The following is a 26274-nucleotide window of genomic DNA, read 5'->3' as shown; positions in this document are numbered from 1 at the left end:
TAGCCCTCCTGAACCCATCTTCCACCTGCCCACTAAGTCCCCCCCCACAGCAGGTGCTCCAGCCTCGGCAGCTCCCCCCGGCATCGCCGTTCACTGCTGGGGCTGTGACGTTATTGACATAAACTGGGACCGTCTAGATCATTGTTGCAACCAAGGTCCTGTAGTGGCACCCAAATCTTGTATAAAGGGGGTCAAATGGGGTGTCTAGGACAAGGTTCTGGTTTACTGGTTAGGATTATGCTGTCTATATGTGTGTATCGGTTTTGTAGTTGAAGTTATGAATATTGGCTCTATACTGTCTGTATGGCAAACTTATGCTATGCTGCTGGGTGACGTCCCAGACAAGCTGAGATTAGCTCTGCCTAGCCTGCTTGATGGCCCATTAAGGACCATCAGCTATACAATGGCCCCATTGAGAGAAGGCAGATACGCCTTGTAACTCAGCAAAGTATGCAGGGACTGGCCCATGTGACTCCAGACTCCATTTTGCTGTAATTTTCCACAGTAAGGACAAAGAGGTGTTCTTACACCTGGAAAAGACTATATAAGGCTGATGCCTCATCTCCATCTTGTCTTCAATCCTGCTTCTTACCTCTGGAGGAACTTTGCTACAAGCTGAAGCTCTGAACAAAGGACTGAGGACCCATCCCAGCGGGGGATGTATTCCAGAGACTTGATTTGAACCTGCAGTTTATTCCATCGCTGCTGCAAGCCTGAACCAAGAACTGTGCCATTACTGTATGTAATTGATTCCATTTAACCAATTCTAACTCTCATCTCTATCTTTTTCCTTTTATGAATAAACCTTTAGATTTTTGATTCTGAAGGATTGGCAGTAGCGTGATTTGTGGGTAAGACCTGATTTGTATATTGACCTGGGTCTGGGGCTTGGTCCTTTGGGATCAGGAGAACCTTTTTCTTTTACTGGGGTATTGGTTTTCATAACCATTTGTCCCCATAACGTGTGGCACTGGTGGTAATACTGGGAAACTGGAGTGTCTAAGGAGGTTGCTTGTGAGACTTGCGGTTAGCCAGTGGGGTGAGACCGAAGTCCTTCTAGTCTGGCTGGTTTGGTTTGTCTTAGAGGTGGAAAAAACCCCAGCCTTGGGCTGTAACTGCCCTATTTGAGCAATTTGTCCTGAGTTGGCACTCTCAGTTGGGTTCCACCAGAACTGCATTGTCACAGGGGCATCACCACAGCAAGGCCCCAGGTCCTGGCAGGACTCAGCCTCACCCCGCCGAGCCAGAGGGCACCGTTCCCAGCTCCTGCCCCCCTTCCCCCACACCGAGCTGGAGCTGGGGCCGCCCCCAGGTCACTTACCCTGCACACAGACCTCCTGCTGGGAGCAGAGTCTCCTGTCGAACAGGCAGCCTGGGACAGACACGGGGACAGTTAGCACCCCCCCAAACAGACAAACAGCCAGCATGCAGGGAGGGAACGGGGGGCCCTCCAGGGGCAGGACCCCCCCCCCACAACCCACAGGGACTCCACCCCCAACATGCACTGCAGCTGGCACACAGCATGCTGCCCCCCCCCCGCCCACTTCACTAGGTGCCTGTGACAAAGTGGGAAATGTTTATGACCCTTATGTATGCCTCAGTTTCCCCTATATGCTGCATTGTTATCCAGTGGGGGGAGGGGGAGATGGAATGTTTGTGCTCAGGGCAAGCGAAGAGACAGGTGTGGGTGCCCCCAGCCTTCTGAGCTAGGGTGGGTCATCACTAAGGCTACAATTATGTCACGGAGATCATGGAATCTGTGATTTCAGCAACTTCCGTGCCACCTTCTGCCCGGGTCCCCCACCCGCAGCTGGACAGCAGGGGGACCCAGGAGCTCCCAGCTGCCCCCCCCCCAGCTTCCAGATCCCGCCCTGCTGGGGGGACCCCAGAGCTCCCAGCCACCATGGGCAGCAGGGGGACCCCAGAGCTCCCAGCCACTGCATGGGGGACCCTGAAGCCCCCACTCACTGCAGCAGGAGTGGGGGGATCCTGGAGCAGAGAAGTGGGGGGTGCTGAACCCTCCCTCCCCATTTGTCAGGGCTATGTCTAGTGAAAGTCAGGGGCAGGTCACGGGCTTCAGTGAATTCACGTTTATTGCCCACGACCTGGCCCTGACTAAATCTTAACCTCAGTCATCACAAAGGACTGACCCAGGCCAACCCCAAATCAATGGAGAATCCCCAAGGATAACGGCAAATCCAGTCACCAGGGCATTCACCCCCAGCAACCAGCATGGGGGGGGGGATTTCCTCACCTCTCAGCAGGGAGGCGGGGCACTATCCCCCCGACAAAGGGCTGGCGAGGTGGGGAGAAGAGCCGGCTGCTGGAAGCAGTCAGGGGCTCTCACCTGGGATCTGACCAGGGAGGTGAGATGGAGACACAGACAGAGCTGGGCTGGGCTCTGGGCTGACCAGGATGGACTTAGGGGAGCACAGAGAACTGAAGGTTAAAGCAGAGCCCAAAGACAGCCTGTGCTGTGTCCCGGCTAATACACCCACCCGACTGTGCTGACATCCGCTGCCCGAGTGTCACTGCAAACACTGGCTGCGGTGCATTAACCACCGCAGAGTGGACAGCGTCTGCCTCAGCGTGAAGCAGGAGGGCGGGACCCCCAGAGGGTCAGTCTCAGGAGCTGGTGAGGCCGCAAGGCTTACCCTGAAGGAAGAATGAGACCCCCAGGGGGTCTGGCGCATGGAAGGGGTTCCTCCAAGAGACTGTTCCGAAGCTGGGGGTGCAGCACTGACCCTGTGGATCCATGACTGTTGGTGGCAGCAGTGGGATGCTGAATGCACTAGCAGTGTTTTGCAATAAGGGACTTGCAGCAGTAAAACAAGGGTAGTCAAAGGAAATGGCCTATAACCACCTCTCTAAGAAGGGCATCGTAAACCTGTGCAGGGAGATGGCTATGCGCGGGGAAGCTCAACAAGGCGCATTAGTCCAAAAGCAGGTTCCAGGAGGATCCGAGCGCGACAGAGGCAGCAGCCGGGTGTCCTCAGGACCAGGCTCCCCACTGACAGATGTGGGGCGGTGAGTGCTGAAGCACAGGAACTCGCTGACCGCGAGAAGCAGTGAAAGCATGAGGGAGAATGGCGGAAGAACCAAGAGAACCAGCAAAAGCCTGAACTGGGGCTGGAGCAGCCGAGGGGCAAGAGGCTCCACCGAGGAAAGGCCCCGGGATCCCCGTTCCGCAGGGAGCCTAGATACCGAACTGCTGCCCCAGTTTAAGGGGGGAGATTTCGATACCGACCTCACTGGCTCGTGCTCTGAACCAGGCTGACCCTGCGGACGGCTCTGCTGTCTCGCCCCCGACTTGGGGTGCACGGCCAGACGGGGGACTAGGAGCGGATCACAAAGGCTCCGTGCTTAGGTTGGAATGGACCCCTGGGGCGTATGGGGAACGGGTTTGGGGCGTGCAAAGATGTGAGCCCCACCCTGCTGGGAGACTCTCTCTGCACACGGGGTCGCTGGGCTGGAGTAGCTCTGAGATCCGTCCCCACGAGCGGAGCACGTGGCCAGGAAGCCTGAGGGTCTGGCAGGGCCGGCCGGCCAGCTGGCCGAGGAGTTTGGGGACAGCAGGTCCGGGGATAAAAAGACCCAAAGGCACTGGCCTAAGCCTGGCTCCAGGGAAAGGGACCCAGCGCAGCCATCCCAGAAGCAGGATTCAAGTAAACCTGAAGGTGGGGGAGCAGCCGACCCCGCCGAGGGGTCACACGGACCGGAGGGGCAAGAGGGAAGGGTAAAGCCGCTGTGAGGCTGCTGCTGGTACCAGCGAGGCCTGGTCCGAGGGGGGCCATGGCAGGTTCTCCCCAAGAGACCCCGAATCCCAGCCCACCAGGAGAGGGGGCGAGAGCAGCAGGTTAACCCCACTTGCCTAGGCCCAGCCCTGGGGTTCGGGGGCCTGCCGATGTGGGGGAACACCCTGCACCCCAGCTGCCTCAGCCCCGGGGGCACCAGAGCCCCGGAGACAGGGCTGGGGCAAGACCAAACGCTCCAGCCAAGGGGCAAGGACCCTGCACACGGCAGCCAGGACAGCGGGGGGGGGGGGGGGGGGCAGGGGGTTGCTGCCCGCTCACACTCTGGCAGACGGGGGGGTGGGGGGGGCAGTGGCAGGTCTCCAGCCCAGTTCCAAAGCCAGAGGTTTTGGGGTGGCAAAAGGGCTGGGGGACTGCATGAAAACTCCCCTCGTGCCCCACGCTGGTGCCATGGGCCAGACTGACCAGAGGGGGGACGTGACCCTGCTCTGAGGGGCGTAGGGGTCAGTGATTAGCAATGGGGCTGCGAGAGGCCTGGAAGCGCCGGGCGGGACAGCGACTGAGGGCAGGGGGAAGATCCCGCGGCACTGATGAACATGGGTGGGTTCAAACTGCCCCAGGTCACTGCTCAGCGTGACCGTGCGCCGTTCAGTCCCGCAGGGGACGTGTCCCGATATCCTGCACTGCTACAGGCGGAGGGGGGGTGGTTTGCTCTCGGGGAGGTTCAGAGACATGGGTGTCAATGTTACTTGGCTGCCTGAGCTGGGATGGGGCATTAACAAGGACTGGCCCAGGCCAGTCCCGTATCAATGGGGAATCCGGGAAGACAACAGCAAAGCCTGTCACCGGACGGGGTGTGTGTGTGTCTCCCCGTCCCACCTCTCTGCAGGGAAGCTGGGCAGGCCGGCCCCGGGGAGGGGTGAGTTGGGGGCTCTCACCTGGGAACTGACCGAGACGGAGGGGCTCACCACGGCGGCTGGGCTCTTGGTGGCCGGTGCTTTAACCTTCCTTTCCCCGGGGTGACCTCAGGCCTCCCTGTGCTGTGTCCAGCTGAGTAACAAACCCGACTCCTGCCTGCCCTGGCTGCTGGGCGGGGGGCCCGGATCCCTGCACGGCGGACAAGTCCCTGCCCAGGGTCGGTCTCCGTGGGGTTCGCTGCCTGGAGCCCCAGAGGATCAGTCACAGGAGGGCATGTGGCTGACCCTGGAGGGGTCTGGCACACAGACAGGGTCCTCCAAGAGACAGTCCCAAAGCTGGGGGCGGAGCCTTGACCCTGTGATTGGTGACAGTGCCCAACGAGGGGGGCCCCAGTGTCCGAGGCCCCAAGGCAGGATGGTCTCCAGGGCTCAGCCCAACCCAGCGTTAGACGGCTCGAGAGCCCCTGCTCCCCCCCAGGCCGGGGAGGTCAGTACAAGGCAGAAGGCGAAAGAGAACCAAAGGGCCTGAGAACCATCCCCCCAGCAGGACTGGCGACGGGGGGGGCATCAGGCCTGTGGCTGGCCCTGGGGGGCTCAACCCCCAAATCTCCCCGCAGGGCCAAGACGAGACATGCCCCAGTGTGCCCAAGGCACCGCCAGGCAGGCTGGACGGTGTGGGGAGATGCTGGCGGAGGGCAGGCCCGGGCTTGGAAAGGGGGAAGCACGTGGAGCTGCAGGGAAGGGCGGGTGGGAAGAGGGGACAGGACACAGATGGGGAAGCCAGAGCAGGCCGGGGCTGGGGAGAGACGTGGGGACACAGGGGGCTTGGACCTCGGAGGGGAGCCAGGCTCGGGGTCGCTGCAGGGCTGCTCCCAAGGCCTGGCCCACACATGCCGCGTCACTCGGTAGCGTTCTGGCCCAGCACGAGGGGGGGCCTGACGCAGGGATGGGGAGGGGCAGTCACAACGCACCAGCTGCCGCTCGCCGCAGAAGCTGCCAGCCCAGCCCACTCCCTTCTGCCCCCTCACAGCCGCAGCGTCAGGAGCTGGGGGGGGCACAACATGGGCCTGGTGGGCATCCCCCCCCCTCGCTGCTTCCCTCAGCCCAGCAGCAGCCGATGACTCAGCCACACAGCGGCCAGGAAGCAGCTGGCGGGAGGGGTCTGGCCCAACGGCCTGGAGCAAAGCGCCCCTGTGCTCTGCCCGGGACATCGGTCCCGCCGCCGCGCCCTGAGCTGCCCTCATCTGGGAGCCGGCTAAACCCGGCACGGCTTCCGTGCACAGCCCTGTCCCCGCAGGCAGGACGAGCTGGGCCCCATCCCCACAGACAGAGCCTGCAAGTCCCCCGGGGGGGCCCTCCAAGGAGGGAAACAGGGCAGGGGAGGGAGGGACAGACACAGCCAGGGGCACTGGGAAATTCGAGCTGCAGCTCCCAGGGAGCGGGATCCGGCAGGGCATCGCCTCCAGGGGAAGGGCTGGGGGCCCGGCTGCCCCGGCCAGGAGCCGGAGCCGGCTGGGGAAACGTTCCCCAAGGGAAGGGGCAGCAAACGGGCCCCCTGGAAAGGGCTGGTGCAGTGACCCTGCTCTGGATCAATCTCCCAGGGTCTCCGGTCTGTGCTGACCCCCCGCCCGGGCAACTCCCCCGTCTCCCCTCCCAACAGGGCACACACCGCAGGCCTGGCACTCCGGCTGCTGAGCGTCCCAGCAGGGCCCGTCTGCCCCGGGGCAGCCCCCGTGCTCCCCGCCCCTGGGGTATCAGTGCAGGGCACAGCCCCTCCCTGCAGCCTGGACCTAGACCAGGCAAAGCCGCGGCCCCCGGCCCCACCCTGCGGTGCATGCAGGGCCCCAAGCCAGGGGCAGGAACTGACGGGGCGGGGGGCAGGGGCGCTTCCCAGCCGTCTAAAGGCAAAGGAACTGCGGCGGGAGCTGGCCACGGTGCTGAAATGCTCAACTCCCTCCCCCCAGCCACGTGTGAAACAACCACAGCCCCACAGGGCCCAGCCACGACCCCTCTGGGGCAGGGACCCCCCCTTCCATTCAGTGACGTGCAGCGCCCAACACCGCAGGGCCCCGCTGCGCTATCACAGCCCCAGCAAACAGACCGCTGCCCTGAACCGCGGCGCTCCCTCCCCGGCAGGGTGCAGGAAACCAGGCCGTGAACGCAGTAGCGGGACAGCAACGCGCACACAAGGGGCAGGAGAATCCCAACCGACCACAACAGTCCTGCTGGCCTCGGACTCCAGGAATCTCTGAAAACACCAGGACGCAGAGAGCTTCGGGCCAGCAGGGACCACGAGACCATCCGGCCTTATCTCTAGGGCTGCACCCGGCCCCCCGTATGGAGCCACCGACCTGGCACCTCCCAGAAAGGCACCAGCCTGGCTTTGAAGACACCTGCAGATGGAGAACCCACCACTGCCCTGGTAACACTGGAGTCTGTCCAGCTTCAGCTTCCAGCCCCGGCTCTTGTTCTGCCCGGCTCCGCTGGTCTCAAGAGCCCCTGGCACCCGCTTGTCTCTGCCCGCCAACACTGAGCCCCCAAGTCCTAGACTCATAGAAGATCAGGGTTGGAAGGGACCTCAGGAGGTATCTAGTCCAACCCCCTGCTCAAAGCAGGACCAATCCCCAACTAAATCATCCCAGCCAGGGCTTTGTCAAGCCGAGCCTTAAACACCTGTAAGGAAGGAGATTCCACCACCTCCCTAGGGAACCCATTCCAGTGCTTCACCACCCTCCTAGTGAAATAGTGTTTCCTAATATCCAACCTAGACCTCCCCCACTGCAACTTGAGACCATTGCTCCTTGTTCTGTCTTCTGCCACCACTGAGAACAGTCTAGATCAGTGGTTCCCAAACTTAACAACCTGTGAGCCCCTTTCACAAGAATGTCAAGTCTTGCGAACCCCCTCCTAAAAATGAATATTTCCAGGGATTTTCTCCTGTACCGGAGTATAAATTATAAGAGCAGTGATCTTGGAAATCGCTTTCCCGAGTCGCCGAGCCCAGCCTGTCTGGGCCGTAGAGCGTCAGACTCCAGGGGGGCCAATCCAGCCCCTGCTGCCTGCCTGGCGTTTACTCAGAGTCACTAAAACGTCCAAGCCCCGGCTCCTGCGTCACCAGTAACTCAGCCCCCCCATTGCAGCACATGCGGCACGAGGGCCACAGCTCCGGGTGCGTGTGCGACGCCACGACTCGCACTAGGGGTATTCGGTTGCACAACACAGGCTGGGAGGAGCCCAGGCAGTCAGGGGCCCCAGGGCCAGACCCCAGCAGCAGGGCCTGGGGTGCCGGCAGCTGCCTCGGGTTCACGACAGAGTGGCCCAGCCTGGACCCGCCTGCAGGGAGGCCTTCTGCAAAGACCAGCAGCTTCCGGCCGTCCCACGCGCCTCCTGACACACCCGGCCCGGCAGGCGCCCCTCGGGGCAGGAACGGTGCCTGGGGCAGCGTGGGGGGAGACTGCACATCAGAGACTGCGATCGACTCTCAGGAGGAGCGAAGTGGCAGCCGGCTGCGCCTCCGACTCCCAGAGCCATCAAAATCCAGCACCGGCCCCAGGCAGGGCTGGGGACGGGGGTGACCCATCTGTCCCAGCCATCTTGCAAGCCGGGGGTCTGGGCAACCTCAGCTCCATTCTGATGGACGCTTCCTGGCCACATTTCCACCCGGGTCCCTTCACGCATCTCCGGCGCCGGCTACTCTCCTGAGCGAGCCGAGCTCACGTGGGGGGCTGGCACAGAGCGCGACCCAGCGGCCCGCTCACACCTCCTGAACCAGGAACCTTCACCGGGGGCCCCAGAGGCACCTGACCAAGCATCCAGCAGCGTTGCCTTATCTCCAGCATAGGGGTGCGCCCCCCCCCCCCCGACTACAGATCCCAGCATGCAATGCTCCAGCACGGCCAATCAGCCAGGGGTATTGCATGCTGGGAGCAGCAATCTGCAGGCCACAACGCTCTCTGGGTTGGGGGGGGGGGGCTGCAACCCGCTGCGCTAGGCGGCCCTTGGGATCCTGGCACGTTGCTGATGCAGCCCCCGGCTCACCACAGCTCTGCCGGTGCCAGGCCAGGGCCCAGCTCGCTGCCCCCTTGGGCTGCCAGCTGGGCACTGGGAGGTGGCCACAGGGACAGTCTGCGCTGACCCCCCAGGGAGATGGCCCCTTCCCGGTCCCATGGCTCCGCTGCTGCCTCTAGCCGAGGGGGGAGGGGAAGCCACGCCAGGAGCAGGCGAATCCCCAGACAGGGGAGCCCTGACCCCCCCCACCCCCCACCACAGGGAGGGAGAACCCAGGAGTCTCCACAGGACACCGAGTCCCTGAGACAGCTGCAGGCCTGGGGTACTGCAGGGATCTCCCCTTACGTCCCCCCAACCCAAACGGCCCAGAGACCATTGCCCCCCATCTGCATCCCCACCCCACCAGCCCAGACACACCCTGCACCCAATTCCCCCCAAACAGCCCCACGGAGCCAGCCCAGCGAACTATCGAGTGACCTAGGTGCTCCAAGCCAGAGCAAAGCACAGAGCTACATGCCCACCCCGGCCGAGTGCGAGACCCTGCCCCAGCCCCCACCGGGGCACTGCTCCCAGCCCCCACCGGGGCACTGCTCCCAGCCCCCACCGGGGCACTGCTCCCAGCCCCCATGAGCCCCCGCACAGAAACCCCCAAACCACCAGGAGAAGCACAACCCCGCCAGAATGCAGGTGCACCCCCATAGTCAGTTGTCCCCACCCAGCTGGCAGGCACAACCCCTCCCTGCCCGGGGACAGCTCCCTCCGAAGGCTCCTGTGCCAGGCGGGCACGGGGCAGGCAAGCCGTACAGCCGTGGTGGCATTGAGCTCCCGGTGGAAGAGGAGACGGCTGCCCCACGTGAGCGAGGCACAGGGCAGCAGATGGCTCGGCAGTGGGGCAGGTCCCTCGGCGGGAGCTAGCCCCGTTTGGGATCAGAGCGGACCTGGGACTGGGCAGCCCTCGCGAGCAGGCAGGGCAGAGCGGAGCAGCGAAGAGAAAGGACCGTGCAGCATCCCAGGTGCTCGGGGCCTGGTGAGTCACAGGCAGACGCACGGCAGCATCAGCTGTGACATCCTCAGCAGCGTGAGTCAGCGGCCTCCAGAGGCAGGAGACTCCGCGGCTGGCAGCCCGGCACAGGAGGGGGCTATGGGGCAGCTGGGCTGACCTTGCTCTGCACAGCCACCCGCCTCCACCCCAGGACAGGGAGTCACCGCCCCCCACCGCAGCGTCTCTGCCAGGGGAGCACCACGGGGCTCCGGGAGCTGCACTCGGGCATGTCCTGCCCCAGGGACGCTGGCTCCAGCCTCCCACCGCAGCCCCGGGGCCTGTGCCAGCCCCAAGACAGAGCGAGGGTGCCAGGACGCACCTTGGACAGGGAGAGGCTGGCACCACCTGGAAGATGCCCCTTTTCTAGTCACCTCACAGCTAGCCAGGGAGGAGCTTGCAGCCCCCCCAGCTGGCTTGTCCCAGCGCACAGGGCCTGGGGGCGGCTGCAAGCTGTCCAGACGCCCACTTCTCTCACCCGGCCAGCCCTGGGGCTTTGGGAGGGGGTTGGGCTGAAGGTCACAGCCTGCACCCACAGCCTGCTCACGCCCTCCGTGCAGGGGCTAGGGGCTCCGTGTTCAGCCTGGGGGGAACGGAGCCCCACTGCTCTTCGGTGTCACTAGCACAGCACCTCCCCGACCTCCGTAAGGTCCCGGGGCCTCCCGATGTCCTGGGTGCCCTGCTTGGAGACGAGGGCCCCCCAGTCTAGAGAGGCCACTGCATCCTCTGGGCTCCCCAGCCCTTCGTTCCCACACACCCCAGGGCACCAGAACCGACTACAGGACACTAGAGCAATTTCAGCTGCCAGACTCTCCCAGCCTGGCCTCACACCAACCGTGGGGCCCACAGCACCTTCTGTGCCAGGCTCCGAGGGGCCTGTGCTCGTTCCCACGGGAGCCAACACAGCTCGACCCCCCCCGCAGGGGAGGAGGAATGGCCCCAGAAGCTGCAGGGCAGAGCCAGTCATGGGGTGGGCACCAGGGTTACACAGCCTGGACACGCCAAGGCCCTGGCCTCGCTCAGACCGGCTGGGGCCTGCTGTGCTTCATGTCCAAAATATTTGGATTTGAGAGGCTTCAAGGTCCCGGAGGAGGAAGATAAAGTGCAGGGCAGCTTTGGAGCTGGCACCTTGCACCCTGGGCCTGCCCAAGCGCTCCCTCTACACCCCCCTCCAGTGCCCCAAAGCCTCACCCCCCTCCCGAGGGCTCTAAGGAACTCTGGGGTGCTGGGCAGAGCCCTCCCCTTGCCCGGGGGCATGTGCCTAATATGCCCTGCGTCAGGACACACCTTCACTCCTCTCGCTGCCTGGCTCCGCCCCCAGCTAGCGGGACGGGTGGGGGTGGGCGGGCGTCAGGGCCAACAGGACATGGAACATTTCACCACCAGGGCCCCGGCTGCCACCCAACTTTCTCTGCCCTCGCCAGAGACTGGAGCCTTGCCAAGCCCAGCGCGGGTCCCATGACAGCCTGGCCTCCAGCCGCACCTCTGCCTGCAATCCCAACCCTGCGCCGAGGGACTGCCGTGGGCAACGCCCGCGCCCCCAACAAACCCGCTGCATCCGCTCAGCTGCCCTGGCGGCCAAGCGCTCTAGATCCCAGCTCTGTCCAGCCCTCCTCTGCCCTCCATCCCTGCTGCCCCCCTCAAACGGCCTCCCTCTGGCTCAGGACTGAGGCACCCCTCCGTCAGTAGGGCTGCAGGCGGATCCACGCAGGGGCGCTGAGTCCCGGGGTCCCAGACATGCCAGCGCAGCTCCTACCCCGGGAACCGCCACTCCCTGGGCAGCAGGCAGCCCTTGGGGGAGCCCCCTGGCACCTACTGGCCAATGCGTTACAGGAAGGAGCAGAGCTGGGCGGTGCAGGAACAAACCCCGCTGGGGCACAAGTAGAGCCCCCAAGCCAGCCCCAGCCCAGACAGGGGCCTGGCGGGGACACCCCAGCCTGTGGGCAGACTGAGCATCTCCGGCTCCTGCCCTAGTGTCGTGGAGGGGACTCCGGATCGGGCCCTTCCAGCAGCAGGCCTGGGAAACGCAGGAAGCCCAGCTCAGCCCCGCTACTGCGGGGAACCCAAATATCGGCATCCCCTAGCCCGGCTCTCACCGTGGGGTCCCAAGGCACAAGAGCCCCAGGGTGGGGGGGTGGAGAGGAGAGGCTGCTTGGGGAGGGGGCGTCTGGCAGATCCCCGGCACCTGCCATGAAACCCCTGGGACTCCAGAGATCTCACCGGGCGAGGGAAGGTACCAGCCTGCGTATCTCTCTCCTTCCAGGCACCCAGCTGGACCCCGCAGCTGACAACACAAAGGGGAAGAAGCGGGACCCTGAGCAGGAGAGGCACAGGAAACCGATGGGCAGGGGGATGGCAGCCCGGGACCGGCAGCCGGGCTGGAAAAGGACACAGCTGGGATGGCGTCAGCGGCGAAGGGGAGGCATTTCCCCAGCGCTGACAGGCAGGGACCAGGGACCGAGTGACGTCTGCAGCTGAGCAGAGGAGGAATAATGCCGGAGACAGGAGATTAGCATCCTAGGGAGCAGTGCGAGCTGGGGGGCCGCGGGGCTGGGTCTGTGAGCTCCGTGACGTGCCTCGTGACAGGCAGCCACGCAAAGGGGTGACATCATCGTCCTGCCAGGAGCAGGGGGGTCCAGCTAGATACCTGGGATGGGGTATGGGGGGGCTGGGCTCTGTTTGTGCTCCTAGCTACATTCCTTGGGGGTTTGTTTGCAAAGCCTCCGGCTGGATCCAGCCCCCCGACACCCATCCCTGACAGCGCTGCCGATGCTCCCAGCCCTCGGGGGAGCAGGATTAGGGGTCCCAGGTGCAGCCCATGGGGTCACTCCTGCAGCCAGCCTGGGATGGAACCAGAGTGTGGAATGAGCCTGGGAGCAGAGCCCAGGGAGGGAAAGTGTCCCTGTCCGGACGGGAGAATGAAACCACCACCGAACTGACCCCCCATGGCCTGCTCCCCGAGGGGGAAGTGAACAGCAGTGCAGGGAGCCTGGCGGGTGCAGCCCTGGGACTCCCAATACATCACAGAGGGGATCCCACTTCCTCCCCCACCACATGCACAGAGACCCCCCAAAAGCCACAAAGGAACACCACAGCCAGCACCCTCAAGCCCAGGTGTGCAGGGCAGGTACATAGGGTACAGCCGCCCCCCCAATCCATGCACTACTGGGGGGCCCATTGCACAGAGGGGGAGGAAAAGACTGCCTCTCTCTCTCTCTCTCTCCACCCCACAGCCTCTATAGTTGGGGTCCAAGCAGCAGCAGCGCTTCGTGCATGGGGGTCCAGCCGAGAGGAGAGGCAAGGTGCCCAGAGAGCAACCCCACCCGCACCTCACACAGCCCCCATTGGCTGTAACCCGACTCTCCCCGAGCCCCGGTCCCAGCCGGACCGCCCCCTCCCAGCTTCCCACCCAACGCTGCTCCGCTAGCCTGGCTCCCCCAAACCTTGGCTCCCCCAGTCCAGGTCTCACCGTGGGTCCCAGCTGGACCAGTCCCCCTCAGGTCAACTCTCCCCAGCCCAGCCTGGCCCGGCCCACACCGAGGTGGTGCCTACCACCGCCAGTCTGGCTCCCCAGGGCCCAACACCCCCTCCCCAGGCCGACCCCCAGCGCCTCCCATCCCAGCCTCCTCACAGGTCCCAGCGATCCCAGCCCAGCCCCCCAATAGGTCCCAGCCCCACCGGTGCCCCCCCAGCCCTCCCATGGGTCCCATCACCCCCCCCCCCAAATTGGCCTGGTCCCCCAGCACTCCCCAGCCCAGCTCCTCCATGGGTCCCAGCGCCCCCCAGCCCAACCAGGTCCCCCAGCCCAGTCCCTCCATGGATCCCGGCTCCCCCCAGCACAGCCCGGTCCCCCACGGGTCCCGGTGATCCCAGCCCAGCCCCCCCCCATAGGTCCCGGCCCCACCGGCACCCCTCAGTGAGTCCCCCAGTGCCCCCCAGCCCGGCCCCTCCATGGGTCCCGGCGCCCCCCAGCCCCCACATGGGTCCCGGCACCCCCCAGCCCCACCCAGTCCCCCAGTCCCCCACGGGTCCCAGCGCCCCCCAGCCCCACCCAGTCCCCCAGCCCCCCCACGGGTCCCAGCGCCCCCCAGCCCCCTAGCCCCCCCACGGGTCCCAGCACCCCCAGTCCCCCAGCCCCCCCCCACGGGTCCCAGCACCCCCAGTCCCTCCCGGTTCCCCACGGGTCCCGGCGTCCCCCCAGCCCCCCCACGGGTCCCGGCGCCCCCCCAGCCCCGCCCGGTCCCCCAGCCCCCCCACGGGTCCCGGCGCCCCCCCAGCCCCGCCCGGTCCCCCAGCCCCCCCACGGGTCCCGGCGCCCCCCCAGCCCCGCCCGGTCCCCCAGCCCCCCCACGGGTCCCAGCGCCCCCCAGCCCCGCCCGGTCCCCCAGCCCCCCCACGGGTCCCGGCGCCCCCCCAGCCCCGCCCGGTCCCCCAGCCCCCCCACGGGTCCCAGCGCCCCCCAGCCCCGCCCGGTCCCGGCGCCCCGCCATAGGTCCCGGCGCCCCCCAGCCCCGCCCGGTCCCCCAGCCCCCCATGGGTCCCGGCGTCCCCCAGCCCCCCCACGGGTCCCAGCGCCCCCAGCCCCCCAGGGGTCCCGGCGCCCCCCAGCCCGGCCCTCACCGTGGGGCCCGGCGCCCCCGGCCCGCAGCAGGCGGCCGGCCACGAGCAGGAGGCAGAGAAGCGCCCGCAGCAGCCGCCGCCCCATCCTGGCCGCTCAGCGCCGCACCATGCCGGGCCCGCAGCCCAGCGCCTCCCGCCGGCCGCTCGCCGCCCGCACCCTGAGCCGGCCGGCCACGCCCCCGCCCGAGGGGCCAATCACAGCCCGGAGCCGGGGCTCGCCCCCTCCGGGGCCACCAATCGCAGCCTGCCACTCGGACACGCCCCCACGCGGGGAGCCAATCGCAACCCATGTCTTGGACACGCCCCTCCAGCTAAACTGAATTGTGCCGGGACACGCCCCTTGCAAATAGCCCCGCCCCTTTGGGGATATGCCAATCAGGGCGCTAGCCAGAGACCCGCCCTTCGACACAGGGACCAACCACATCTCGCAAGCGGGGTTAACCCCTGGGGCTGCACCAATCACACTTGGTCATAGGACACGCCCCTCTCTGAGGAGCCACGCCCACTGCCGGTGACACCAGCCACAACCCAGGTGGAGGTCTGTTCCCTACAAGAGACACGCCCCCTGGGTAACAGACCAATCACAGCCCAGCCCTGGGACACGCCCTCACACCAGGTGGGCCAATGGGATGGTTGTGGTCTGGACTCCCAGGAGGGACCATGGGCCTTCCCAAGCCTGTTTGCCCCTGGGGTAGATTCACTGTCTCGGGTGCAGGAACCTATGGGGTGGGTGGGGCAGCCAGTGGGCCAGGGCAGGCCATGGGGCAGGACAGGGCAGTGGGGCAGGACTAGGGTGACCAAACAGCAAATGTGAAAAATCGGGACAGGGTGGGGGGTAATAGGAGCCTATATAAGAAAAAGACCCAAAATTGGGACTGTCCCTATAAAATTGGGACATCTGGTCACCCTACACAGGACAGGCAATGGGGCAGGGTGGACAATGGGGCAGGGCGGACAATGGGGCAGGGCGGGGCAGGACAGGCAATGGGGCAGGGCGAGGAATGCGGGGGTCAGACAATAAGTATTGGATGTTGCGAGTGGCAGCTAACGCGTTGTAACCACTCCCACGCCCGTTGTGGGCATCACGTGGCTCTGTCTGAGGGGACCAGTCTCTGCTCAGGCTGGGGTCCGTTCTCCGGCCGCGTTTCTCCCCCGGGGCCTAGCTGGGTCTGCCGGGGACGCTCGCTGGTGCTGTGTGTTCCTGGGTGCACGTATCCGCTGAAATTGGCATTCGACCTTTCCTGCCGAGCCGGCCGACAGCGTCCCAGGACCCATCAGCAGCGAGGGCTCCTCGCACTCAGTGCAGCCGGCGTCAGCACCTCCCCACCCCGAGCGGGTTCGGCGTGTAATGCCACCACCCGAATCCGGCAACGGGCATTCTCCTGGCCCGCCGCGTTCACCACGTCACCCCCTCTCCATTGCGTCCAACATCAGCTACTTGTCTGGCCCGTCACAGCCGCCCCCCATCGTCTCCCATTCCCTCCTGGGCCGCGGGTACCTGCCTCTGATGGGCCCGTGACGCCAGCCTCCATCACCCACTTCTCAAACGAGCTCCTCTGTGCTTCCCCCCATGCTGCCCTCACTGTGACTTCATAGGGCACCCAGGGCTGCAAGGCCCCTCGCTGCCACCTGCCCTTAGCGTGGGGAAGCCACGGCTGTTCCTGGTAGGGGTCAGCCCCCAACCCCTCCAGGCCTCACAGGCCCTGCTGTCCCTCTGCAGCTTAGCTATGGGCACACAACAACCCTGGAGCCCAGCAAGCAGCCCCCCGCAGTGCTCAGCTCCTGCACCACTGGATGCCCCCGGCTTGCACAGCCCCTGGCGTGCCAGGACGCCTCGGGATCACTGCTCTGTCTGACACACAGCCCCTGGCTAGGGTTGGAGTGAAAACAAGGAAAAGTTTATTGACCAAAGAGCCGCGATTTCAATGGCAAGTGGAGATATTGGAAAGCAATACCAGGGTAAATGAAACCATCCCACGCATCCTAGACCCTCGACTTGCTGCCGCCACGTCCTGTAGCACTGCTCAGCAGCGTGGCTCGTCACAACAGCTGGGATCCCTCGTCCACAAACTGCCATGCGCTCAGCTTGGCTTCTCACTGCAGGGACCCGAGTGTCTCCTTGCAGCCGCCTGAGTCGCCGACCTGCTGTAAACCGGCCACCCTCCCGTTGTGTGTTTTTCGTGGCGGTTTCGTGGTCTCTTCCCAACTTCGCAATCTTGATTAGCTGCTGGTTGCCTGTGTGGATAGACTGACATTGTGTGAGACACACAGTGCACAAGGACCCGCCAGGGAGAGGAATGTCTCCTACCCCTTTAGTGATGCTGCTCTGGCGGGACACTTCTGAGAGCATCAATTCAGGACAAATTGCTCAGAGCAGGGCAGTCACAGCCCAAGGTTGGGGTCCTTTGCACCAAAGCAGCCACACAGAGAGGACTTCGGTCTCACCCCACTGGCTACCCACCAGTCACACAAGCAATTCCCTCAGACACTCCAGTTTCCCAGTATCACCACCAGTGCCACTCGTTATGGGGATGAATGGTTATGAAAACCAATACCCCAGTAAAAGAAAAAAGGTTCTCCTGATCCCAAAGGACCAAGCCCCAGACCCAGGTCAATGTACAAATCAGATCTTACCCACAAATCACGCTGTTGCCAATCCTTTAGAATCTAAAATCTAAAGGTTTATTCATAAAAGGAAAAAGATAGAGATGAGAGTTAGAATTGGTTAAATGGAATCAATTCCATACAGTAATGGCAAAGTTCTTGGTTCAGGCTTGTAGCAGTGATGGAATAAACTGCAGGTTCAAATCAAGTCTCTGGAACATCCCCAGCTGGGATGGGTCATTCAGTCCTTTGTTCAGAGCTTCAGTTTGTAGCAAAGTCCCTCCAGAGGTCAGAAGCAGGATTGAAGACAAGATGGGGGCGGGGGGGGGGGGGCGGTTCCAGGCCTTTTATATTCTCTGCCCTATGGAAGGACCCCTTCATTCTTACTGTGGAAAATCCCAGCACAAGATGGAGTCTGAAGTCACATGGGCAAGTCACATGTCCGTGCATGACTCAGTTTGCAGGCCGACGCCATTGTTTCCATGTTAGTTTGAACATTCCCAGGAAAGCTCAGATGTGGGTTGGCGTCTCCCAAAGTCCATTGTCTGTTCAGTGTTTCTTGTTGGGCACTTCCTGAGAATTGTCCCTTCTCAAGAACCTGAGCAAATGCTTCTCTGAGGCTACTTAGAATCCAACACATTGAGATACGAGTACAGAGCCAATATTCATAACTTCAACTACAAACATGATACACACTTACAGACAGCATCATCCTAACCAGCGAATCATAACCTGTCCATAGACACCTCACCCGACAACCTTTGTACAAGAGTTGGTGCCACTATAGGACCTTGGTTGCAACAATGATCTATACGGTCACAGTCACAGTTTATGTCAATAATTCGGTTTTGTGGTCTCTTGCCAACTTCGCAATCTTGATTAGCTGGTGGTTCCCTGTGTGGATAGACTGACATTGTGAGTGCACAAGGACCAGCCAGGGAGAGGAGTGTCTCCTACCCCTCTGTCACCTGCTGGTGACCTGTGTGAATTCGCACCCCTTACGGACGCGGCTTTCAGGGTAGATACAGAGGCGGGCTGAGAAGCCAGGCTGGTCACGTTGGATGAATACTGGCACGTGGCTGGAGGCAGGTTTAGAGCCAGCAGCTGGCAGAGCCATTCGGAGCTGGCTCGGCCGAGCCGGTGCCCTGCGATGGGAGGAATCGCCGAAAACTGCTTTCGTCTAACATGACAAGGAACTTTGTTAGACCGGAGAGTCTCGGCCTGCAGCCGCTCCCTGCCACCCCTGCTGCCCCACAGAGCTTCTGCCCCGCCCCCCGCAGCCCCACCCCACTCTGCAGGGGGAAAGGAGCAGGACCCAGCTGTCTACGATGCAGCCAGGCACCAGCCTCCCTGCCCTGCCGGATCGCGATGCTGCTGGCTTCTGGGGTCCCATCTCGCTGCCTCACACAGAGCATCGGATCCTAGGGGCCTCTCCCCAGAGCTGTGGGGCCAGCACCATGCAATAAGGGGCACACGGCCTCTCAGCTGGGCTTGGGACACGTGAGAGATGCCGCCTGTTTCTCTGCAGCAAAGGCCTGGATCAGGCAACACCAGGTAAGATCTGGGGGGGGCTGGGCGAGGGGGGCTCCAGTGCCAAGGGCTGGTGGCCAGACTTGGTACCGGGAGGGGGGCTCTTGTGTTCAGCTGGGGGGGCTCCCTTCCAGCAGTTAAAGGCAGAAACGTCTTTCAGCTCCCGTGTGCTGGCCGCTCGGGCCTGCGCTGACCTGGCACCCCACAAGCAGCTGGGCTGGGGGTCGCCCCACAGCTCAGCACTTACCCCGGGGGCTGTTGGCTGGCGAATGCCCCTGGCAGTGGGCAATGCAGCTCCCTGCACCTGGGGGCACAGGGCGAGACACTGCCAAGCCGCACCCCAAGAGCCTGGCCCTGGCCGAGTGGTTCGTTGCTCGGGACCGTGGGCAGCAAACGGCACCCGAGGCAGGACGCCACGTCCGCCACCGCTGGGCGTTTGCCTGAAGGACGAGGTCCTCGCAGAACAGCCAGGCCCTGCCCCATTGAGCTCGCCGGCCAGGGGTTTGTCCAAGGCAAGGAGCCGGACGCCCCTGGTTTAGGAGACGAGGCTATGACCAAGGAGAGCAGCGTCTCCCCACAGCTGCTGCTGTCTGGCTGTGTTACGGCAGAGTGCCCTGCCGGTTTCATCGGGACAGAGTGTCACGGCCACGGCCAGATCCCTGCGGAGCCCGGGGGGCCGGTACTGTAGCACTGAGCTGCAGCCCCCCCCGCTCCTTCACGAGCACAGCGCTGGGCTGGGGCAGGGCAGGGCAAGCAGCCGGCCGAGGAGGCTTCACAGCAAGCCATGCTCCGGGGATCAGACCTGCAGCCAACAGCCCAGAAGGGTCAAGGAGCAGGCAGCCACCCTCCTGGCCTCTTCTCCCTGCCCCACAGCCTGCACCCCAGGTCCCAGCCCGTGTGCTGCGGGGCCCACAGCTCACCGCCCTAGGGCTGCTCCCAGCAGCCGGAACCAGGAGCTGGGGCCGAGCGAAGCGGAGATGCTGCGGCTCACCCCATCCCTGCCTGATCACAGAGCGGGAACCTCCGGGCTCCAGGGGGACGAGGCGGCGTCTCTAAAGGGGAAACGTTCGGCCCTTTGCCAAGCCCTGGCTGCTGGGACATCAACCCAGCACGCGGCCCAAGGGGCTCTAAGCCAGGGGCTTCCCCCCAGTGTGGGAGGGGGATGGTTATTCTGGGAGCAGAACGCACAGCAAAAGCTGTGGGTCGCCCCATCCTGCCAGCTCTGCCATGGGGCGCTGCTCGAGAGGGGCCCTCACCTGCTCTGCCCCTGGGGGGCCAAGCCACGAGCCTAGGGCGAGCAGCCCCCAACGCTGGCGCTGCAGCAGGACCGGCTCCTGGGGCAGTTCGAAACAAACATTCCCCTCCCGGCTCTGCTCTGCAAGATCTTCCCCTCCGGCCGTGCAGCCCCTGCCTGTCTGAGACCCCCCAAAATGACCCAAGGACCTTCCGCTTCCCCCCCAGCAGAGGCACCCTCGCTCCCTTCTCCCCAGCTCCCCCTCTCCTGTATTAGGGGCTGAACGCTTTGCTGCGGCCTCGGCCCCCTGCTGGAGCTGGAGGTTTCTGCCACCAGGAGCAGCAGCTAACAATTGTCTTTTCGCCTGTCGTCATTAGGTTCCAGAGTTAAAGAGACGGACACGGATTGCAAGGCTAGGAGGGATCACTGCGGATCTGGTCTGAGCCCTGCACAGCACAGGCCAGCGACCTGCCCCAGAATCACCCCAGAGCAGCTAGTTTAGGGAGACAGCCCATCTGGGATGGAGAACCCGCAGTGCCCCAGGGAGCAGTTCCAAGTTAATTCCTCTCACCCGTAAAACTTCTTTCCTGCCTGAATGTCTCACTTTGGGTGCAGCCAGTCCTGTGTCTGCAATGCATGGTGACGCCCCTGGTTTGCGGGGGGAGGGGGGGTTCACAGCTGGGCTCTGGGGAGGAGCCGGGCTGCTGAAGCCAGAGGGGAAGCCACGGCCCCGTGCCGGGGCTCCAGCTGGTGGACCAGCGAGAGCCAATCATGTCCCATTCCCCACGGCGCCTCCCTGCTGCCGGCCAGCTCGGGGGAGGGAGCCCCAGAAGCAGCCCTGCCTTGTGCCCCGGGCCTGGCCAGAGGGGCAGGCTCTGCCCTTGCAGCTGTGGTCCAGCGAAAGCTCAAATGCTCCAGGAGCTGCTACAATCCAGAGGGGCCGCTCCCCCTTTCCAAACTGCCAGCACCCCTGGGTGAAACCAGCCCAGAGAGCAGCTGTCAGGTCCGCAGCAGCCAGGCCAGGCTGATCTCCCCCTCCCTCTCCAAAGGGGGTCCCGGGGGGGGGTCTCTGCACAGAGGGTTGTCTCATTCCCCCAGCCCCTCCCCCTCTGGGGGCTGGGAGGGAGGGGGCTCTTCTTCCCCTACTGCCCCCTCCTGAGGGCGGGGAGGGTCCCCACTAACACCTGCTCCCCCCCAGGTGGGACCAGGTGCTGCTGAACCAGCTCGGTATGGGCTGTGTGGGGCAAAACACACGTGGAGGGCCGCCCGCTTCCCACCCTAGGCAGAGCGGAGAGGCCGGACGCTCAGGGTGTCTGGATGCCAGTTATCTCACCCGGCACTCCTGGGGGGAAGTTCGCAGCCCCCCTGCCCCACCCAGAGCCACACACGGTGAATGGTGAATGCACTTTAATAGCCCCCGCGGGCGGCTCAGGCCCCCACGCTGGTCCTGCTCAGTCCACCAGCAGGCCGCGGCTCACCTCCGGGAAGAGCCTGAAGAAGCCCTGGAAGGAGAGAGGCAGAGATCAGGGCTGGGGCCAGGGCAGGGTCAGCCCGGCCAGGGAGCTGCGCGGGGGGGGGGGGAGGGGGGGGGGGGGAGAGAGAGTAGGGGGGGGAAGGGGAACAGCTGCTCCCAGTTCAGTTATACAAGCGTTACCATGGCAACCAGCCAGTCATTTAGTGCTGGATGATGTTACCATAGTAACCAATCACTGACTCAAGGCCACAGCAGGTTGCTATGGTAACCATTCAGGGATGAAAGTGGCCAGGGAGGGGTTGGAGTGGGGGTGGGGAGTGGTCAGGGAGAGCAAGGGCAGCAGGACCCAGTTGGATTGTCCACGGAGCATCAGCACGCGGGTGGGGTGGGGACCTGGGGGCTGCAGGGGACCCCGGCACTTACCCTGAAGCACCCTGACATGGAAGGGATGCAGGGGGGTAGGGGGGGCTCAGTGCAGGGGACCCCTGTGTGACGTTATTGATATAATCTGGGACCATATAGATCATTGTTGCAACCAAGGTCCTGTAGTGGCACCCAAATCTTGTATAAAGGGGGTCAAATGGGGTGTCTAAGACAAGGTTATGGTTTACTGGTTATGATTATGCTGTCTATATGTGTGTATCACTTTTGTAGTTGAAGTTATGAATATTGGCTCTATACTGTCTGTATTTCAAACTTATGCTATGCTGCTGGGTGACATCCCAGACAAACTGGTGTTAGCTCTGCCTAGCCTGCTTGATGGCCCATTAAGGACCATCAGCTATACAATGGACCCATTGAGAGAAGGCAGATACGCCTTGTAACTCAGCAAAGTATGCAGGGACTGGCCCATGTGACTCCAGACTCCATTTTGCTGTAATTTTCCACAGTAAGAACAAAGAGGTATTCTTACACCTGGAAAAGACTATATAAGGCGGATGCCTCATCTCCATCTTGTCTTCAATCCTGCTTCATACCTCTGGAGGAACTTTGCTACAAGCTGAAGCTTTGAACAAAGGACTGAGGACCCATCCCAGCGGGGGATGTATTCCAGAGACTTGATTTGAACCTGCAGTTTATTCCATCGCTGCTGCAAGCCTGAACCAAGAACTTTGCCATTACTGTATGTAATTGATTCCATTTAACCAATTCTAACTCTCATCTCTATCTTTTTCCTTTTATGAATAAACCTTTAGATTTTAGATTCTAAAGGATTGGCAACAGCGTAATTTGTGGGTAAGATCTAATTTGTATATTGACCTGGGTCTGGGGCTTGGTCCTTTGGGATCAGGAGAACCTTTTTCTTTTACTGGGGTATTGGTTTTCATAACCATTTGTCCCCATAACGAGTGGCACTGGTGGTAATACTGGGAAACTGGAGTGTCTAAGGAGATTGCTTGTGAGACTTGCGGTTAGCCAGTGGGGTGAGACTGAAGTCCTCTTAGTCTGGCTGGTTTGGTTTGCCTTAGAGGTGGAAAAACCCCAGCCTTGGGCTGTAACTGCCCTATTTGAGCAATTTGTCCTGAGTTGGCACTCTCAGTTGGGTTCTGCCAGAACCGCATTGTCACAGTGGCGTAGTCGTGCTTGGATCCACAGAACCAGGTCAATTAAGCTTTGGATCAGAACCCCACGTTATCCAAATTTGAATTTTGGGATTGAGAGTTTGGTTGGTTAAAGAGCAATTGCAATGGGTGAGCAAAGAGCATATGAGGGCCTTGACAAAAAAGCCCTGAAAGATTTGTGTTCAGAAAAGGGGATAAGCTTTAGAAAGAAAGCTACAAATCAAGAACTGAGAGAGCTGTTAATGGCCAGTGATCAGAAGGCAGAAGCAATTGAAAAGCAAAAGGCAGCAAGTAAACTGCAACTTGAACATGAACAAAGACTGGCAGAAATTCGATTGCAGGAACTAGAAGCTGAGGCAAAAGTGCAAAGATTTCAGCTCCAAGTCAGAAAAGCAAGGGAAGAAAAGCAGAAATTGTATCCTCTTGAAAGTCCGGTTTATAACAATGTTGGTATGTTGTATAACTCTGAGCAGTTGTCTGGGTGTAACCAAATGTACCCCAATTCTGCCACCTTTTATGTAAATGCTTTTACTGTGTGTTCAGTAAAGGGTGACTCCATAACTGGTGCCAATGCTCTGTATGGGAGTGGTAATGAAAGATTCACAGAGAATGTAAAAGTCAATGGTAAAAGCTGTGTAGGGCAAATGATGGCTTCTAACATCACTCTTGTTAAAGCAGATCTTGTCAAAGAGGAAGATTATTTACCAAATCAGAGTGTGAATGTTGTAGTCCTCTATGAGTTTACTGTCCGTGTGCCTTTAGCCAGAATCCACCTTGAATGGAATGGTGCTCAGCATGAAGTTATAGCTGGGGTAAGGAAGTTATTGCCTAAGGATCTTTTGATTGGGGAAAATGTTAAAGCTTTGTTCAGTCCAGGTGGTCAGTCACAGGACAGGAATGATCTTAAACCTGTGTCTATTGTGGGCAATGATTTGCCCGGGGAGGGTTGCTCCAAAGGTTTGTCTGAGAAGAGCTATTTGTCGGTAAATGAAGTTTCTGAATGTCGGTCTAGTGTCTCAGAAGTGAATCTGGAGTTGAATCAAGAGCAGCAAAATCTTATTGGGCAGGAAAATGTTTCTCTGGAGCAGACTAAAGAGGATGGTCAGGTGGAAGCCCTAACTGAGGAAGGAAAGGGTGGATTTTTGATGGGTGATGCTTTGGTGGCTAGTACAGCTTGTAAAAGTGAATCTGAAAAGGGTAACTGTGATTTGCTGGCAGTGGCTCAGTGTAGTAAGAAGAGCAGTTTATCTGCTGGGAGTGGCAAGGTGCCTGGTAAGGAAGCTGCCCCACTCTCCCAGTCTTTGTCTGTAATCAGCCCTGTGTGCTGGGACAAAGGAGAGGAAGGCAGGAAAAGTTTGGAGGAGCCTGGGCAGCCTTGTGAGCTGATGGCTTTGTCTAGTCAGCAGTTTGGGAAGGCAGGGATAGTGGAAGATGAATGTCCCTATACCTTACCTGTTTCCTGTGTGGAGAATAGTGACAGTGAAGGAAATGTGCCTGTGTCTGTCAGGGGTATTGACTTGCCTATGGAGGAAGCTACCTCAGTCTCCAAGCAGTTGTCTGTGAACAGCCCTGTGTGCTGGGACAAGGGAAATGAAATCCCGAGCTATGTGTCTGGTAAAAAAGGTGTCTCCAGCTCTTCTTTGTCTGTGGAGCAGACAGAAGGTGCCTTTCGGCCTGTGATGGTTGAGGTTAGTGCAGTTGTCTCAAAGTTGGTTCTGAATTCAACTAAAGCCCAGGAAGGGAATGATCCTAAGTCTGTGTCTGCTGGGGAGAATGGCACTGTAACTAAGTTGCATACAGTTAGTGTCTTAGCAAAATCCCAGAGACCAGACAATTCTGGTGCTTGTATTTTGCCTATTGCTAGTGTGTGGTTGGTAAAGGGTGTAGCAACACTGTCTAATCAGGGTAATACGCTAGCCGGGGCACAAGGAGAGCATGAAGGTGATTTGGTTGTGTTACCTACTGATGGTGTGGAAACTTGTAGCAAGAAGGAAAGGATTCCTAAACTTGTGTGTGGCAAAGGAAAGGGAAATGTTTCTAACCTTTCATCTAGGAAGTCTATGGGTTTGCCTGAAAGGGGATTGTGTAGAAATCTGCCTAATGGGCCAAAAGAGATCCTGGATGTAAGTAAGACCCAGAAAAAGTCTGTTGTTGCTCAGGAAAGTGTTCCTTTAGAGCAAGCCCTAGGTGAAGAGGGTAAGGGCAGAATTTCTGTGAGGGGTGATTTGCTGCTTAAAAAAGCTCCTGGGGAAAGGAATCCTCATGGTAATTTGTGCAAGCAGTTCCCTGCAAATGAAGGGTGTGAGAGTAATTTAATCAAGGAAGTTTCAGTTCCTAACAGCCAGAAATTTTCTGTTGTGAATGGATCCACTGACTTTCCTTTCGAAAGATCCAGTGTGGGTAGCTTTGAGAAGGTCTCAGATGGAGTAAGAGCTGTTAAGAAAGTTGAGCAGCCCTATAACCGAGTGGCTGTGTGTGGCCAGCTTGTTGGGAAGACAATGGTGTTGGAACAGGAATGTCTCCATTCTAATTCTTTAAGTGAGCAGTCTGTGCTTCAGGGTCTGAGGACAGATTTGGTTACTGGTGTTTCAAAGCAGAACAGTTTTATGGCTAAATGCTTGAGGATGCAGGGGAGAGCAAGCAAACTCTCACCCTCAGACTCTTTGGATTTGTGTGGTATCTCTTTAAGACAGAGTCCAGCCTTGGAAATGATAACAGTTAAGGATATGAAAACTGGTGGACTGGCTTCTGTCTGTGGTAATGCAAATTACTTGTCTGGCTGGGAGGGGAAGGACTTGCTAATAGCTGTTAGCACAGAGAGCCCACCCCATCAGCCAGTAAATTCTGTTAAGCAAGAAAAATCAGGGTGTGATCCTGCAGGACAAGGAGGAAAGAGAAAACTGAATTTTGCAAAGGAAAGCCACAGGTTAACCCTAAAATGCCCAAACTCCAATGGTATTGAGCCAAAGGTGTGGCATGACAAACATGATTGTAGATGGACACTTGCAATGGATTTGCTGTTAATGCTAATGGTAATTTTGTAACTGATGTGTTGCTATTACCAAGAACTGTAAGAATGTACAATGTTCCTAATCTGTTGGAAAATCCCTTGAACATGTTAAAAGGAATACATGAAAACACACTTTATGTTAAAAGGCCTTGCTATACTAATGTTTCACAGTTGATGCCTGTAAACAGTATTGGAACTTTTCACAGGAGAAAAGACATTCCAGACCTAATGTACTGTATGAGAAGGGAAACTAAGGCACACTACCATATTGCCTTCATGGCTAAATGCCAAGATTCCTGTACTATGAACATCATTAATATCTGCATTTATTTGAGGTTAATTGGGTTCCAAACATTTCCCCGAGCTTGTATGGATAAAGTAGCTGTTTTCTTTAGCTCTTGGCAAGGTCACATGAGACATACAGGAACCATGCTGCAAGAGCAGATCCAATCCACTATTGTTCTAACCAAGTTTTACCTTGTTTGTAAAGAGGTTCAATCATGTTGTTGAACACAATTTTGATA

At 60.4% G+C, this 26274-nt stretch overlaps 2 protein-coding genes across 3 annotated transcripts in view; both read right to left on the bottom strand.

Annotated features, from left to right (window-relative positions):
• PTPRN (protein tyrosine phosphatase receptor type N) overlaps positions 1-14519 on the bottom strand; it is a 46569-nt gene extending 32050 nt beyond the window's left edge. Inside the window, 2 exon segments of the mRNA XM_005279702.4 lie at positions 1322-1372; positions 14337-14519. Coding sequence (XP_005279759.1) covers positions 1322-1372; positions 14337-14421 — 136 coding nt within the window. The 5' untranslated portion in view covers positions 14422-14519.
• A 2022-nt stretch (positions 14520-16541) lies between these two features.
• DNPEP (aspartyl aminopeptidase) overlaps positions 16542-26274 on the bottom strand; it is a 30506-nt gene continuing 20773 nt past the window's right edge. The window contains exon 15 of one of the 2 annotated variants that reach the window (XM_065561335.1): positions 16542-16571. In XM_065561335.1, the coding sequence (XP_065417407.1) occupies positions 16557-16571 (15 nt within the window). In that variant the 3' untranslated portion in view covers positions 16542-16556. Of the gene's footprint in view, positions 16572-21096; positions 21207-26274 lie in introns of those variants that run through there. The other variant, XM_065561334.1, reaches the window with a different exon arrangement.

This window comes from Chrysemys picta, chromosome 11 (genome assembly GCF_011386835.1).
Source record: "Chrysemys picta bellii isolate R12L10 chromosome 11, ASM1138683v2, whole genome shotgun sequence".
Classification (NCBI taxonomy): domain Eukaryota; kingdom Metazoa; phylum Chordata; order Testudines; family Emydidae; genus Chrysemys; species Chrysemys picta.
The sequence above is the reverse complement of the archived record's forward strand: the minus strand, read 5'-3'. Positions and strand labels throughout refer to the sequence as shown.